At 44.4% G+C, this 18306-nt stretch overlaps 1 protein-coding gene across 8 annotated transcripts in view; it reads right to left on the minus strand.

Annotated features, from left to right (window-relative positions):
* FAM214A (family with sequence similarity 214 member A) overlaps positions 1-18306 on the minus strand; it is a 47421-nt gene that overhangs the window by 22602 nt on the left and 6513 nt on the right. The window contains exon 1 of one of the 8 annotated variants that reach the window (XM_040570276.1): positions 12333-12447. The exons of 2 other annotated variants lie outside the window; for them this stretch is intronic. In XM_040570276.1, coding sequence (XP_040426210.1) covers positions 12333-12369 — 37 coding nt within the window. In that variant the 5' untranslated portion in view covers positions 12370-12447. Of the gene's footprint in view, positions 1-1579; positions 3561-4098; positions 4171-8530; positions 8553-10217; positions 10251-10662; positions 11049-12332; positions 12448-18306 lie in introns of those variants that run through there. 5 more of the 8 variants (XM_040570277.1, XM_040570279.1, XM_040570275.1 and 2 more) reach the window with 5 other exon arrangements.

An 18306-nucleotide genomic window follows, 5' to 3' on the forward strand; every position in this document is an offset into this window, starting at 1 on the left:
GTGTCACCGCATCCCTGCACCTCTGTGTCACCGCATCCCTACTGCACGCATCTCACAGCACTCAAAACTACTCTCAAGTCATTTTTTGCAGCAAGTGAAGTTATCAGAAAGACAGTGGGCTTAAAACTGGGCTGGACAAAAAGTACAATTCACAAAACGACTTCTACCAAAACCTATTCAGGGTCAAACAGTTTAATGAGTACCAACATAAAAGCCAAGGGAAGAAAAGCAGTTGCATTCACTTAAAGCTCATTTTCTCTGCAATAATCTCAGAAACTAGTGCTCTGAGAGCACAAAATGCAGACTGGTAAACTGATCTGGGTGTTCCCATCTTGCTTCCTGCGCTTTGGCTGACATCCTATTTTGCCATCACTGTACAGCTTACTGAGTCAGTTCTCTTCTTCCAACTGTAACTTGCTATTTTTACCTAGCAACATCAGTTTAACCTGCTTCTTTTGACTTTTTGGCAATCAACCAACCTCTAGGTCCTACATCTGTATTTTGATCAGAGAAACTAACTTTATTTTCACTTAATTGGGCAAAGAAAAAGAACAAATGATGTAAGCTCAACTGTTTCTTCCTTCAGAAAGAAATCACAAATGGTGAAGCAGACTAACCATTACGATTTCGTGGCCTGCATTTAATAGAAGAAAAGCAATACCTGAAAACTGGCAGCAAGTTTCAGACTCTTTTCAAATCCCAGTTCATTGAACTGGGAGAGATCACATATTATAAAATACAGCTGTTCCACCAAATCCTAACAAAGGCAGGAGAGCCCTGGAGTGTCAGCATAAAGCTGTAAGAGCTCTAATGCTGACTTTTTAAAGGATGTTTTAGATTTTAAATTCAAGCAGGGTGGAGAAACAACACAACACTTTTTGCTGATCCTTAGACTTAGCAGTCTACAGAACGGGTTACAAAAGATGCTACTTGTACCAACATGCTATAACCAGACAGGTAGTGAAAGCAAAGAGGACTTCTGCCTCAGTTAATGCTCTTAATTAAACACAATTTGTGTTTTCCTTTATACTAAGACTTCCTAGATTGCCATTTGGCTAAACGTGAACTGCACAAAATCTTATAATGTAATGAAAAAACATGCATGCCAGGAGCAGACTGAATAATTTCTGTTTTCCATCTGCTCTCTTCTAGCTCTACTTTTTCCCTTGGTTAGCTGATCGCTGCCTACGTTAGGTATTAGAACAAACTGCGTGACTTGATAAACCTACCACTGAGACAGACCCTTAAAAAAACTGACAAAGCAATAGGATTTCTAGTTCAGCAGCTCTGAACTGTTTTTCAGATATCTTTGTTAGTTCATAAAAGGTAAATGATTAGAAAACATCTCTTTCAGCAGAGGTACATGTCACTAAAAGTATTGAATAAATGCTCAGTAGACTGTACAGCTGTAATTGGGAAGGAAGGAAGGTTTTCTATACAGCCTTCACTCAACATCAACACTGATTTACCATGCTCATAAATATGCAGATACAAATTTTGCAAGATTATATGGAAAAGAAATTACTGAAGTGATCCTGTTTTAAGCTCACACCCTACTTCACAGAGGGGAGCAAGGGACCTGTGGAGAGGAGACCTAGGTGAGCTTCAGTCTCCGCCAGCACAGCATGCAACCTCGGCCAGCCAAGGTGGTTTGGGAGGGGAAGGAGCCGGGGAGGGAGGCAGTACATCACCCTAGAACAGAAAACAGCCTCCTTAAGCTTACAGAATGTGAACATTTTTTCCTAAGGTGTTTCCCAGAAAATGATTAAGTTTTTTAACGTTAAAGTACAGATTTTCCTACATCAGATTTCTAAATATACATTCAAGATTTTTTCAAACTTCCTTCACCACTCACTTCTGATGAAGGCAACCTCCTTGGAGGGACGAGGCCTCATCCTTCGCCAAGGCTTCCCTAGCCAAATGGACTGTGGAGATGAGGACGACGATGGCTGATGAGGAGCTTCGCTACCAGAACTCACCAATTCACAAACCAACTGAGCAGCAGGAGCGATACAGCTGAGGGCACACAGACCGAAGGCTTTCACTGACCTGCTCAACTTTCTGCTAGCTGTAAATACCATTCTGCAGTGGCTCCATATCCGTAGCTTTCTTTTCAATGGAAGCCCAACATGAACTTACAATGAAAAAACATGCGTACTTGGCCAGGCCTCACCTCTTTCTGAAGGCATAACATCCATATGACAGTTGCAGCACTTGAGTACCGGGAGGTCTAATTCCATTTGAAAGCCAAGACTCCCCTCCCATTAAACAGGTTGACAGCAGTTCTGCATTAAATTCTGGCTGTGACTGCATTTTTATAATACATAAATAAAAATGGATGCCAGAAATTTTATCTGAGGCCTTAAACACAATACAGTTCAGGACTGCACACATAAGTTCTCTTTAATTTGTTTAACAATCAAGCTTGACTAAGACTCAACTATTTGCAGACCTGCAATATTTTATACAGTGATCGATCTAAAGATGTAAAACAGCAATTTGTGATAATAAATCACTCTTATGTTACTTGGAAAAAAACACTGGACTGTTGTTTGAAAAAAACCTACGGTAGGTATTTCAGTACTTATGATAGCTGCCAGAGCAGCTCACTACTTAAACCACTACATGTTTGTATCTTGTGCTGCCCAGATTTCTGCTAAAATGTTGTTCTGCAGTTTACTGCTCCATATCTTTACAATATGCAAAAGTATCTTTGAGAACAGCATTCATAGTCATGTAGACAGGCCAGAAATGCCTTTTTTTTTAAAAAAAAAAAAGCTTCCTCACTAACACTAAAAATCATCTTTGAGATATTTCAGGCTTTAGCTCATCACCTTAGGTAATTACAGTTCTTAGAAACTTTGACAATATAATTTCAAGTGCTCTTGTGCTTATTTTACTGTTAATTCTAATAACATTTCTTTTCTGAGGAGGAATGTAAAGCGCCTTCAGCTCTCAAGATTTTGAGCGAATGATTCGGAAGAATCATTAAGGGGCTGAACAAACCTGAAACGGGAGCACATAAAGCTCCTGATGGTGAATGCCATCTATGCAGTGTGCAAGCGTGTCTCACAGTCTCAAACACCTGGTATTATACAAGAGAAAAATGCCACAGACACCCAAGCTAGTATTTTTCTTCCTTATGGTCACTGCAAGAAAAGAACCATTACAAAACATGACATTTGCTTCAGACTGTTGCCAAGCCTCTTAAAAATAAACCAGAGCAAATTCACGAAGTTCAACATGAAAGCAAAACACCCAACACTGACTCATTTTTGGGTGGACTCGACAGGGATGCCACAGCTGTGAGAAGCAGGGAAATCCCTCTGAAAGAAGAGCCATGTGACTTACAGGATCGCACGTTATGGAAAACCTTAACTAAGCTCTCGGCGTTCACAGCAATCCTGTTGTCAGAGCAGGGGGCGTTTTGCAAGTTCCGAAGTGCTTGGCCTTGGAAATGGTGTCACGCTCCGAAAACTTTCACCGATCACTAGCCACTCACCTGCACAAACTGTACGGTGCCAACAAGCCCAACTGGGGGGCGGTTACAGCCATTTTCCTCAGACCAAAGTCTACTGACTTTGAACTCCCAGGGGAGCAGCAATACGTAAACCAGACACCCCTGCTACGTCCTCCTTGCTTTTCCTCTCTTGAAACATTCCTTTTTTTCAATGGGCAGAAAGATACAAGAATGCAGTTTCCAAGACTACTCAGGAACTGCTTGCACGTTGAAAATCTCCTTAAATTTATGCACCAGTATCTATTTCTAATAGATATTGTAATTTCTCAGTTTTACTGTGGTGTGCCTTAAAAAACAAGCCAGTAAGCCAGAGAAGGATGTGGGACGAGGGAAGGGCAGTTATTCTGGGAAAAAACACTTATGACCTAGTCCACTTTTTTGGTAAAAAGTAGTCTACTCTATTACAAGGCTATTAAAAAACTGACTGGGGCCTCCCACGTGCACGATTAGTATGTCACTTCTTCAGGGGAAGGAATTCTTGTCCTCACCTGGATCTATCGCTTCTCCTAAACTTCTGGTATTATTACGAGCACCATGAATTTGATAAGAGTGCAAAAGAGGTGCTACCAGCAACTCACCAACGCCTCAGGAAGCTGTGCAGCAGCACCTTCTCTTAGGGGCCCCAACAGGAGACTTCAAATATTCTGTCGTCTGACAGGAACCTATAAAAACTACAACGCAGTGTCATGGATGAAAGAAGCACTGAAAACACCCACACTTGTGCTTGGTTCAGCTGATATCCTTGTCTCAGTTAATCCATCCACAATATCTAGATATTAATTTGCCTTATTTTTTAAAATTCTAGGGGAAATGACAGTCTGTGCAGCTTTCCACAAGGCTTAAAAGATCTCGTGCCAGGAATTAAAAACTGTCGACTGCTCGGGCAGTAATGTACTTTTATTCCAGTCCAAACCATCACAATAGTCATTGCACATGCCTAGCCTTATTCCATCTGTGCAAGTACCGAATAGCTTGATGGATACAGGTTTTGTCCCTCTCTCAGGCAGTCTGAAGAATCACCAGGAGCCTGGCTGTGTGACAGCTATCTTGTTACAGTTCAGATTTACTTCAGGATTTAAGAATACAACCCCCCTAATGAAACTGTGGAGCACTCAGATGTTGTCAGGCTTCCTGTGCACAAACACACGCCTTGGAAAGTACCTTTTTAAAAACCGGACCCACTTGAGCACTGCAATTTAAGAAACACTTGTTTGCTTAAAAACTGCAAGCATCTGCTTTCCCTCTGCCCTTCATTCAGCCAGCCCGCAGTGCAGCTTGGAAGGCTCCCATAAACATCCCTGCCACCCGGCACCTCGTGGAGCAAAACAAGCTCCTGACAGCCCTAGACACGAGACACCGGCCTGAAGTGCTAAAATTAACACTACTAGAGCACGAACAACAGCGGTGTATTCACAACAGAGCTGTTCAAAACACTTCCCCCTCCTGGAGGGGGGCAGCGTGTTGAGGCTGACCATGGCTGCCGGTGCGGCGTGGGCCCGGCGACAGCGGCCCCGCGGGCTCTGACCTCGAGTCACCCATCAGCCCTGGCCTCCGCGCCGAGTTTATTGCTTGCACGTGTGTTTTGTAACAGCCTGTACCGCGTATTCTTAGAACATACTTTCCAGAGAACCTCAGGGACAGGGCTCACCCTTCCACTCAGCACCACTCCCAACGCCCCAGCAGCAAGCAGGATCCCCCGGCTCCTCCAGACAACGCAGCGCTTGGGACACCGGCCGGGGGTCCGACACCGACCAGGGGTCCGAGCTCTGCACTCGCACGCTCTAAAATCAAGTGACCTGTGAGTCAAGACGCAGAGCAGGGAGTTACAAGGAAAACAAAACACTACGCTAAAAATAGCATGAACAAGAATCAAAGCTTTTATCCAGCCCAGGCTCGAGGTCCTCCACAGGCTCTTTTGTATTTTGTGCAAAAACAACAGACATAAGCAACGAGACGAACAAATAAAACCAAGCTTAGCTCCTCCTCCATAACTTACAAACACGTGTAACCAAAAGTACCCAACAGGGGGAAAAAATGTGTTGAGTTTGAAACCAACAGAAAATTTGCAAAGTAAATATACAACACAACAAAAGTCAAAATGACTTTTTTTTTTTAAAGGAGAAAATGCTCTGAAGCCATCTGCAGCTCAGAAACATCAGAAAGTCTCTATCTGCTACACATTGGCTACTAGCAGTTCAGGCATCAAAGATTTGCCCACTTGTCAAGTTCGATAGCCACAAGTTACTACGAATGCTAGAGCTGAGCATCAGACCAAAAAAGCCCCCCCAAACATCACAAAATCGAAGTACCTGGCAGCCATGGTCATTTTGCCAATCCTCTACATCACCAAAAAGGATTATGCAGAGATCTGCTGATACAAATCCATAAGGAAAATAAGTTTCATTATTTTGAAGCATCCACATCACATAATTTTGTTGTACTCTCTTCTTTTAAAGAGTAGATAGAAAGTGAAGTATAGAAGATTATAATAAAAATATTTTAAGTTTTAGGAATATATGACTATTAGGAATATATGACTACATTGACTATTGCTTTTAACAGCGGGTTTTTGCAGTCATTTATCTTCAAGAACTGATATAAAACATAGTTGAGATTCTCAGCATCGAACATTTTATTCTCATCAACTTAACTAGTGGCTAATCTTGAAAGGACCAGAACATGGCATAGGGATCCAGGCATAAAGCAACTCGCCCTCTTCACCCCCAGAAAGAACGTGAAATTGAGTTCACTAGACTCTTCTTGCTGAGCTGACCATCCTGTGTGCGACCCTAGCAAATAGCATTTAGAGAGTAAAGCATGGGATCGCACTAGACACGTGCTTTCATGTCTTTTGGATGGTCTCTGCACCCCTTCACATGCTTCTGGGAGCTCCTGCAATGCCAGGCACAGGTCACTGCCCCAAACAGCCCCTTCCCCGATGTGCAAAAAGGGACCCCTGGCACCCTCTGGGTCCTGGCTGGGGAGCCACACTGCACCCACATCCCCAGGGCGTGCATTTTGACAGCTATGCCCCACGTTTTCCTCAGAGATGAGTTTTTTCTAGTACAGGCTGGGACGAAGCTATAAGCACTCCCTGCCAGTGCTGAGCTTGGGCTGGGCACAGCCAATGCCACCGCCCGGCAGCACCTCATTTGCCTGCTCTGGGCAGCACCCATTGCACCCACATTTCTCACGGAATCCATCACTGAAAACAAGCATGCAAAACACATAGAAGCATCCAGCCTTATGAAGAAGGTATGTATGGCTGGTGCCTAGCAGGAAAACATTTTTCTGTTGTATTTTTTGACTCTCAATACATCTTTTTGCATTCCTCCGCTGATTTTTCCATAACAAAAGACTTTTTTTTTTTAAAAAAAAACTTTTGCACCATCTTCCATGGCTTGCCATCATTCCTGTTGTCTCTCACTATTGCAGTTAACGTTTGCTTCCAATTAGCTTCCAACATTAATTTCCTTCACAGATGCATTCGAGTTTCAAGACCATTAATTACTTGGACTTCACAAGTTACCCTACAATTGGGAAGCACACACATGGTGCAAAACAATGCCGAAACCCCAGTTTATCAGTATTATCCCTTGTTTCCCTACAACCCCCCCATTGGAAACCCTTGATTCTGTGTGATAGTTGCATAAGGTCCGAGGTGAGGACAGTCTTTTTTTCCACGTTTGTACAATACATAGCAAAATACAGCCCTGGGACCTGAACGTGTCTCTTAATTTGTATCCCAGATAACAAATACTAACCCCCAGGTAAGAATTCCAGGAATTTGCTTCCCTTCTCTTTGGAAGTAATATTATGGCTGAGGAGGCTGAAGAAGTCCCTGGTCCATTCAGGTAATCAAACACAGCAACATGATAATGCTCTCTGCAAATGCAGTTTGAGAACATACAGGGGAGGTACTTGTCTATAAAGGACTGTCTTCACTCTATGGAGAAGAAGCCACTAGCACAATGTAAGATCTGCAGCCAAAAACATACCTCACAAAAACAGCAACAGCTGAAGAAACTACTTATTTTTGAGAGCGCTGATAAAAACAGGCTTACAACAGGTTGTTTATGCTTTATAAGAAGTGACTCACATGCAGGAATACTCACAGATTTTGTCTGTGACTTTCCCCAGGGAACAAACTAAAACCTGCTTCAGAAGCACTTTTCTCCAGTAGTTTCAGTGCTGTGAAGTTTAGTCTACACAAATACTCTTTTGGGAACCCTGCTCTAAAAAGAGATCTTGCACATTCTAGTTCTAATTTAACTTGGTAGTAGGAACAGGAACTGTAGAATGACTTTGCTGTAGCACATAGGAAAGTTAACACTTGTTGTCCTTCTAGCATCCTGCTCAAAACAGCCAGAGGCCAGCACCTTTGCAAAAAGAGCACAGACAGAGGAAACCTGCAGCAGTATTTCTCCAGAATACTCTGTCTTTAACAATGCACAGCCGCTGTGGAAGTTTTTTGTATCACCAAAGGGGCACAGAAGGTCCTACCTTGTCCAGTGGTCAGAGCTTCAAACCCGCCACCACCACCACCCCATCCCCGCCTTGGCCACAAATGAAAAGCCACATCCATCCCATAAGCTACAGGTTCTACCTTGCTCCTCTGCACCACACCCACACCAAAGCCAGAGTCCCCTACCTCCTCCTCCTCCCTTTTCCCCTTGCAATGCCCTTCTTATAGCAATAGGTCATTTTCATATGAAGTTAAATGAGAAGGATTCAGATGGATCTGCTCAGATTATCACCTTCTGCATTTAAACTAATACTTTCACCGCCAGGCATTTTAAAGTATGCTGTACATTAGACATGTTTCAGAACAGTCTTATAGGAACCAAAATACACAAGGTCTCTAGGAATTCATATCCACATTCTCTTAGTTTATGTTTTCTCCTCCAGCTGGTCTGCTTTGCCGTTTAAAATTTATTTTAAAGTCATAAAACCAACAAGTCATCTTCAGTTCCATAAACTTTGCTAAAAATGGAAAAATGTGTTAGTTACCATGGGAACAGTGAGGAGTCGCTAGGTCAGGATGCAGAGAACTTCTCTTGTTCTGCCTGATCATTTGCATCAGAAGTTCAGCCATCTGTTATTAACTATTTAACAACAGCTGCACTTGTTATCTCTGGTGCCTGCTATTTAAGTTTGCAGAACCTATTGCCCCACCTTCAGCCCTTTTGTAAACTCCTAATTAACGTGAGTTTAATTCATCTGAGGGTTCAGTTTTCTTCCAGGTAGGATGATCGCTATTACTGGCCTTAGCTTGCTAGTCAATATTCTCCTTTCTCAGTACAGGAAAGGCATATGCTTGTGCAGACACCCTCCTGGAAGTAGCAGCTTTATTGGTAGAGATGTCAACCTGGAAAGAATTCTATCGGAGGGTAGATGTGGCTGTATCCCTCCCGTTTCAGCACGCCCCACTACATTACATTCCCCAGTTCCACAGCATCCCTCGATCTTCTATACCTCATCTCCTCCACACTGCAGAAGAAACTAGTTTTGTAATTTTATGTCAGAATACGAACAGCCTAGACTCAGCTATGTGTTACTACAAAAGAAATACTGCCTTGTATCCTCTAATGAAATCTGGAATATATTCATCTACCAGCTGCATACGCTAAGAAAGCGAAAACTTAGCTCTCATATTTGCAAGCTTGAAGTCTGTAGTTGAAATCTTTTCCCTTGACCTCACTATCTTCATTCAAATCCGTGTGACCTAAAATGAAGTACTGACTCCTGAATCTAGTCCTAGGGCAGCTGGCCAGACTTGTTGCTCTTCACTCACTGTGCACTCAAAAGAAAACTGGAGGCTACAAACTGACAAAAAGGGAACAACATACAACTGTTTTTCTTTTACTGTTCCTAAAGCTACTTAACAGAAAAAAAAAAAAAGAAATCAGTACTGCTAGGAACACATACCAGACCTTCAGCAGGAAGTCCTTGTTTCAGTCATTTAACGAGAAAGTACTGCGCCACATATACCAAAGTGTTCTGTTTACAGGTACAAGGTACAGCCAGCAAAGCTCAGACCCCCAAACTTAAAGTGAAGGAAAAAAAAGTCTTAAAGTACTTACGTGGGAACAGAGAGAGAGAGCATTGCAAAGTATCAGAAGGCTAAATCACACATCCAAATAACAAGACAATATTTTCCAGTCTAGTCTTTCGCTCAGATGGCGGGCACACCAACAACCTGATACCTGCACTAGCAATCTCAGTGAAGCAAGAACTGGTGCAAAGACAGCAGGGGCTAAGATGCCTTCTCAGATTCTACTGAGGTGAGAGATTTGGTAGATGAACATACAGGTGCAAAGGACAGATCTAATACAATGACAATGCCTTAGAGCACCATGTGATAGTGTATCACAAGAAAACAAGATTTCATTACTTCTGGTGCCAAAGAAGAAGATACAAATAAACAGGCTAGACCATCTTAAAAGGTTTCTCTTTGGCCATGTTCAGGAAAAGTATCCGTTAAGAGATTGCTCAACTTCCCAAGTGAAGGCTTTGTGCATTACACCCAGGGCAGCTTTCTGACCATCAAACCCCGTCTAACTCCACAGATTTGGTTCAACTCCAAGAAGCTATCCAAACACTGATGGCACATCTAAGCCCAAGATAAATACAGCCACACTGAGGAGGAACTGTTAAGCACATTTTCTGTCTACACGTGAGCATGTGAGGCACTTACTAATGCTGTTGGGCTGCCTTTTTTTTTTTCCAGAATACCTGAAAAACAAGAAAGTGAGAAACAAACCAAAAAGTGCAAATGCACTGTTAATAACAAAGTTTTAAAAGAATATTCACAAGGAGAAGAGATAGAAACACTCAAGAATTCAAGAATTTTATTTTAATGGACAACACATGAAACAGTAGATATGTAGTATGTGGGTTAAGCAGGAGCTGATACTCTTGGAACTTTATTACAACCATCACGTCAGATAGAAATCACACCTACAAGCTGGAAATTTTTGCAGCACTGCTGCTAGAACAGAACTAACTATCCAGTTACTTTAGAAAAAACAAAAAAGCATAGGTCTTGTTAGGAAGTATCCTCAGGTGAGGAAATGTAGATTATGAATCCCATTATTTTATCCAAAATAAAGACAAAACAAAAACCCCATGTAAAATCTGACCTGTAGAACTGTAGTTTCTTTCTGCATTCATCTTCTCTTTAAGCTTTCTTACTTCATCTCTCAAAACTCTTTGATGTTACAACCTGTTCATCGCCATCTAAGCGGTGGGTAATTTATCTTGTGGAACTCTGTCAGAACATGTTTGACCACCCAAAATCCTCCTCCTAGCTAGTGAGGCTATGTTCAGCTTCAGGAGGTTTCTTTCAGTATTTGCAGTCCAGATTATTTAGAGCATGGAGTGGAGGAAAAGAAGTAAGGCTAGCAGACCAAAGGCAGAGAGTGTACTTCTTCATCAGAATCGCAAGGATCTCAGAAAGAACAGAGATGAAATTGATGATGAAGTAGCATGAAGCTCCTCAGGTAATTTTTCCAATGCTATTAACCTTCACCTACAAGGCCTGCCCTTAAGTGGTTAAACAGTAACCTGCAAAAGTAAAAAAGTTACAAAAGAGACAATACATACTTCTCATTGAAAAAGGTCTGGGAGAATGGCCAGGCCCACAAAATTGTTTTAAACTTTATTTAGAGGGATACATGAGAACATTACAACTCTCAAGCTGTGCAAGAGACTGCTCATTTTAAAATGGACATCAGAGCCTAATACTGAATTTTGAACGTGTAAAAAGAGATTGTTTTGATAGTTTTAGAATAGAGCTGTCTCTCACAGCACAATTTGGCTAGTAACAAGTAAGCCACGTTGTTAGGCCTTAACAGTTTTCCCATAGCCAAAATTTAAAGGCTTAACAGAATCTCATAAGTTTGTCTCCTCCTCTCCTAATACGAGGTCATTTGCTGCACAGGTGCAAGGTAGCAGATGTTAAATTAACACATTTAAAGCTTAATATATGCAATAATAATGACGTTTCGCTGTCCTCTCAAAAGTTCTTTACTACTCCTTCAAGCAGATGGAAAGAAGTATTCCCATGCAAGCCACGGGGGCACACTGTGGGGTCCCCCCTCGCCCCACAGCAGGAGGGGACCACCTCAAGTCGGAGGGGAGGCTGACCTACAGGAGAGCTCTGGTACCTCTGAGGAACAGAAGCCAGCCCTACATGCTGGATGAAACGCACGTACCCAGTCTGAACAACATTTGCATTCGTAGAGGACGTGTTTGCAATAAAAAGGAATAGGTAATGCTTAGTTCAGCGCTGAATTCAGTGTGTTATTTAATCAGCTTTATACACAGCACAGAAGTGAGCAGCTAACTAAAAATATACGGTTTTGGCCGCCCCCAAAGCTGACATTTTTGCATCAGCTTCATTTGCCCCAAGACAAACGAGAGGCGGCAGAGGACCGGTAACACTTCTGCGCGGTGTTCCCAGCAGAAAACAAAACTCGCCAAGTTTCCTCCTGCGGGAGGAGGAGGAAGGAAGCCCGACCTCCACAGACGACGCCGGTGAGGCTGGGGGGCTGCGGGGCAGAGGCGCTGGGCTGCCCGCGGCCAGACGAGGCGAGCCCGGCCCGGCGGCGCACGAAGGGCTGCGGGCAGCCCCGGCGCCGCGCTGCCCGGCTCCCAGCGCCCCGGCCCGGCCCCCCCGCAGCCCGACCGGCCGGCACCGAGCCCACGGGGCCAGCCGCTAGGCCGCCCCTTCCCCTGCTGGCCGCGGGGGGAGGCTGCAAAGAAGGAGACGGCTCGCGGCGCCGCGGCCCCCCGCCGCCCCCGCACCCACCTGCGCCGCGCAGCCCTTTGTCCCCGCCGCACACCATCCCGGCAGCGCCCGTGCCCGGCGGCCGCCGCGGGGGCGCGCAGCGGGGCGCGCGGCCGGCAGGCAGAGTAGGGGCGCGCATAGCAACAGCGGCCCGCGCCCATTGGCCCCGCCGCCGCCTGCCCCCGCCCCCGGGCACGGCGGGAGGGGCGGGGCGGGGCCGGGACGCGGCCGGGGGGGGGCGCGGGGACGGCGCTGGGGGCAGCCCGACGGGAGGGCGCCCCCGGCCCCGAGGCGCTGCCTCCCGCCTCGCCGCGGGGAGCCGAGCGGAGGAGCCCGGATCCGGGCCCCACAGCCACCTCAGCCTCAGCGGGGCGATCCAGAGCGGGGAGAAAGGGCTGCTCGCTTCGCGCCGAGGTCCCCCACTGCGCTGCCCCCGCAGCGCGCGGCCTCTGCGGGACTCAGGCAGGCGCTCCGTCCCGCGGAGGCCGGGTGCGCGGCTGCCTCTGAGCCGTTGGGCTACTTAAAGATCGCAGATACAGATAACGCCTTACAGAAGGCTATATGCAAAACATCCAGCTTCGTTAGTCGCTGACATTCAAGCTTCCTGTATATTTTATCTGTTTGCTTTCCAAGTATTTTTATTTCATGGAACATTTACTTCTGCAAAAACGCAGTAGTTTACACAGTTGCCTAAAAAAGCAGCCTCGAGTTTCCTCACTCAAGCACCCCCCCGGCCTTGCCGAAAAGCACTCGGCCCCTTTCTGTGAAGCTGTTACCCACGAGGTACAGGAGGAACAGGACGGCTAAGAGGAGCGTGTATCGCACCGGTAAACCGAGCACGAGCACGAGTTTGGCTGGCAGGAGCCACAACCCTGAGTCGGTTCCCAGGTGGGACGGCCAGAGGCAGCACCACCGAGGGTCCTTTCCGCACCTGGTGCTCTGCAGGTGCAATAAAAGCAGGACAGCACATTGGCACAACAGCTTTTAAGTTTGCTGTCCTAAGCTAGCTGTTGACAGGCAGAGCTGAGCTCTGCACACATTGGTGGAAGAACACCCCAGAAATGACTGCATCTAGCCTAATAAAACACTGATAGCGTGACTGAATGTAAGAGAACACCGCAATACACACAGATATGCACAGGACTTTATCCTAAGCTGCGCATTACACCATCAGAAAGCGCCTGCACTTAGAATTCTAATAATAGCCCTGCAGCTTTAATACCGTGCAAAGTGACTAGTAATAAGCAAGACAAAGGGACTGTATGTTAACACCCCTTCTGCCACAAACAGGACAGCACCTATAAAACTGAAAACGATGGGGCCTTGACAAGAATTTGATTCCAACACAGGCTTCAGGAATAAGCAGCCCTACACATTTCCCAAAGCAGAAAACCCCAGCCGAGTGCGGTTCACCTCTGCATCAACTCAACTACGTATCAATTAAGAGGCACTTACCAGCAGACATAATTGGCACTAGCCCTACGTTAGGAAAGACACCGAGCCTCAACCTTCAGAGGGCCGTGCCAAAACACAGGATGTCCATTAACAAGGCATTTGAGAAAAACAGCCCAGCTGGGCCTCCAGCCCCGCCGTCCTCAGGAAGAGCGACGTGAACACATGACCCCGAGCAGCCGAGCACAAGTGACTTCAGGGCACCTTGTGTTTACTCAGCCCAGTTGCAGAGACAGCACAAGCTAAAAACAAAAGCACACTTCTAACAACATGTCCTTTGTTTTAAACAATCGTTTGGGATTAAATTATTCATCTGCAGAACACAAAAAAGTATCTTTTAAAGCAAGAGCCAGAGAGGAGGCAGCCTGCAGAAGCCCTGAGGCCACCGGGACCTTCCCCAGTGCAGCATGAGGCACAGCAGGCGCCACCTCACGCACCCCACGCCGACCTCCCCTCCACTGCTCCACACTGCCAGCAGCTGGTAAAAGCCACCACAAGTTTCTGCTTCGTTCATGTAATTCTGGAAGTGCACAGCTTTTTCAGTTTGCTTTATTAGCAGCTGGGTGATAGCCCCCTCTTTACAGCCACATGCAACCCTTGGGTAAGGCCTCTCAGCCAGCTCTTCTGCCTTCCTCTTCTCCCTCTGCCACTCTCCAGTTCACCACCATCATCACTCCCCAGTTTTTTCATCCAATGTCTGTCCACAGTTCCTCTCCTTGAGGGAAACAGTGAAATTCACTGGCATAAAGCTGTTGTTGAGGAGGTAACATTAAGCAGAGGGCCCCATTTCTCCTCCTTCCCCCCCAAGATGTTCTATTTCTCACAACAAAGCAGAGGTCAGTTCTGGATGCTTGCCACACATGCTAAGGGGCTGACAAGATGCTCCATCCACAATTTTAATTTATGTATGTTCTCCCTTTTTCTGATGTTTAAAGTCAAATTTCATGGGTGAGAAAGGTTACATATTGTCTACAGACCATCTAGAGAAGCTGAAAGAATATGCTAACAGTTTCACCATAATTTTAAAAGGAAAAAGTATCAATGCATAGCATAAAGCTGCTCAAAATTTCATACTGGAAGCTTAACTGAGGATGAATAGAGCTAGTTTATAAAAAACACACCCAAAACAGAAATCTGAAGGCCATTATATATTCTGGGATGGGATGAAAGAACGTAAGATGCGTTTCAAGCATCACCACTTAACCTTTTCTAATTGATCCAAAATATTTTCTCACAGAAACTCTTGTAAAATCAGTGTGACTATGTGTAGGAAATGACCAAAGGCAGTACAAAAATAGCCAATTTTAATGAACTTCACTCCATGTAAGATGAGGCAGGTGTGTATTCTAGCAGTTTTACTCTGAATGCATTCAACTTTTTTCCCTTCACATTCCTCAGCCTTCCAGCCCCTCACACGAAAACGGACTTACCCTTCGCATGCTCTTTTAAAAAATGGATCTCCACTGGAGAACTTTTCTAGTATTATCAACTATTCCTCCTGTTTCCGCTTCATAAACTGGCTACTTGTTTTCACTCATTCACTTTTTAACAGCATGAACATGACTAAAACAGGTCTTCCATACCTTCCTTGCATTAGTGTGGTGTAAGCAGCTACCAGCCTGAACACCTGACAAGGAGCACTGCTAGTAGTGTAGTTTTGGTAACTGTCAGTATCCAGCCCTTTTCCCCACTCCTAGTTCTCCAGATACTTTGTTTCTCACAGCCTCTTCATGGCAAACAAAGTGTCTCTGCCCATTTGAATGGCCTACCATTCACAAGGACGAAGCTGAGTTTCCCCCTCAAAGCAAAACAAAGCCATGCTTCATTAAAAGGCATCTGAAGTGGGAAGCTTGGCATAGAAAATTCTCATAAAGAGTCTTTAAAAAAATTTACAGAAAAGATTTACTTTTGAGCGGTATAAGAGTCGATACTGATCCCTTTGACTTAACCATGCACTCCCAGTTCACGCTGGTCCTGACAACTTTGCCCTAGTCAGTTCCTACCAGTAGGAAACTCCCCCTCTACTCCACATCGCTGGAATATTTATTAAAGCTCTTCTCTTCCTGATCCATCAGTTCTCTCTTTACCCCAAGTCAAGCTACTTGATAAGAATTAAAAGCCGAACTAAAAGCTGTGATTAACAAGGGCAAACAGGAGGCATCAACCCAACATATCAAAAAATCACTATGCTAACGCAGAAGTTATGTCCTCAGTGACTAGTCACCACTAACATTTACTCAAGTGTTTTTCTTAACCACCCTCTGCTCCCTCCAAATCTGCAGAAAAAGCTTTCTACCAAACTTGCTGGCCTGCTTGAAAGTGCGAATTTTAATCATGGTTGCACTTGGGCTAGTGCCATGGCAGGGAACCAAGAGCAATACCTGGTTGGGGAGAAGGGCTTCCATACTCTGAAGAAGAGCATGCTGACCATGGCAGCTCTTCTTGCACCTCTCCTCCTCTTTCCCCTGACCCTCAGAAGAAGTCCCCACACTGGCACACCACACCACCACCTCCCCCGGTGGTACTGACCATGCTGTGGGTATAAGCTAACACTCACCATCTTCAATTCTTCATTGAAGTCCTTTCTCCCCTTCCCTCCCCTTGCTGTACCTGATGACAAGATGGTACTTGCACAGCACCCTGAGAAAGGAGCTTAATTTATTGCAGCATAGGGAACTGTGAAACATGCCCTAGAAATCTTGAAGACTCATCAGTGGGCAAAAGGAATCCCTGCATGCACAGCACCTGTAATAGGTTAAACTAGTACAAGCAGTCACCTGTGTCTCACTAAGGAATTTCACAATCTACAATGGACCTACTTACCCACCTGATTCCCAGAAATCCCAATGGAAAAAGTCACCAACTTCACAGGATGCATAACGTAAAACTGAGGACATGGCACACATGCAACCAGAGAGGCCTTATTTCGGAAAGTTCTCTCTACTTCAGAATACATTTTTATTATACCTCCGAAAGAAATCTGTGACTGTGCACTTACAGTTATATCCATCCCACCCTGCAAGGAACAAAGTCATACTTAATAGGTTTGGGAAGTCTTTTAGAGAAATGCATCGATCACAAAGAGGCGACTGGGTACTACCTGCTTGGATAGAGAGTGTGGATGTCCTAGCAAAACGAAAAATGGTCAAGTCAAAATAAACTGTGGGAAGCTGAAGAACTCCCCTTATTGCTCTTTAAAGAAAGAAAGATGTCCAGAAGACTTCTCAGTATGACTACTTTGTTCACTTCTATTTATAATAATGATTCTTGCATTCAGAAGAGACACGGAAGTTTCATTTTTAGTGCATGTATGTGGAGTGCTTCATTCTTCGTGCGCTCATTTGCCTCCACTGATTCTGACACAGCTCTCCCCTCCCTGCAAGTTATCCCTGACAATGTACTATCCCATTACATCTTTTGAGTCAACAAAACCTAGTAATCCCACTCCAGATACCAACTTTAAACAGTTTTGGTCCAAAAGCTGACATTAAAAGGTAAAGTAGCAATCATCAGTGAAAAGAACTAGTTCTTCTTTGTTACGTGGGCCTGACATCTGAATACAAGTGAGCTAAGTAAAAACACTTTGATTTGGTCACAGTAACACTGCAACGTTAAAAAAACAGCTTGAGAATTATCAAGGCTACTGTACAACTTAATTATATGCTTATGAACAGCCTTTAAAAACAATTAAAAATTGTTCTTCTGATCTTGGCACAGAGTTACACTTGCAGATCAACTGTACACAGCCTAGGCTGTGCACTTACAGCCATATCCATCCCACCCTGAAAAGGACGAGCAGAAAAAGGACTATGGAATGAACGCAAAGTCTTCCAAAGTCCAACTGTATTTGCATTCACCTAGGCATATAGACATGCTGAATTGCCTATTAATACATGAAGTTTTGTGCTCAGTGGTACAAAGGTGACCGTGCAATTGTACACACACTCCTAATGCATTTTAAACTTAAGAACAAGCTTCTGCCTAAACATTAAATACAAATGACCTGCAAAGACTGAACAATTAACTGCCACCTTCAAAGACAATGAAGTGAAACACCTTTAAAATCTAAAAACGAGTTTGTAAGTATCACATCAGGATGGAGAATTTATTAAAGCTGTCGTTACAGATAAACTACAAGACCTTATTGACTAAAAGAACAGCTGGTAATTGTTGGACTGGTATCTTAAACTTGTTGCTGACAGAACAAACCCTATGGCTATTCCACCACCATTTAACAGTTGCTATTAGAAGTTTGTCAAAATAACAAAAAATCGTTCTGTAAAGAGTGAAGTAGAGCAAGTTCTTTCAACAGATGTTATATAGCTGGTTTGTTCCCTTCAGTTAATGTTTTCACATAAGATTTCTAATTTTAATAAGCAGAATTTCATTTGGCAACACACTCACATCTCTCATGAGAATTTGTATTTATAAATGTTAGCTTATTTTTAAAAACATTTAGAAGCTGGCAGACCTCGGATCCAATAATAGTTTCAACACTGCCCTTCACAACTAAAATCCCATCTAATATGTTTCAGCCCAAGCA

Source organism: Cygnus olor, chromosome 11 (assembly GCF_009769625.2).
Source record: "Cygnus olor isolate bCygOlo1 chromosome 11, bCygOlo1.pri.v2, whole genome shotgun sequence".
In the NCBI taxonomy this organism is placed as follows: Eukaryota; Metazoa; Chordata; class Aves; order Anseriformes; family Anatidae; genus Cygnus; species Cygnus olor.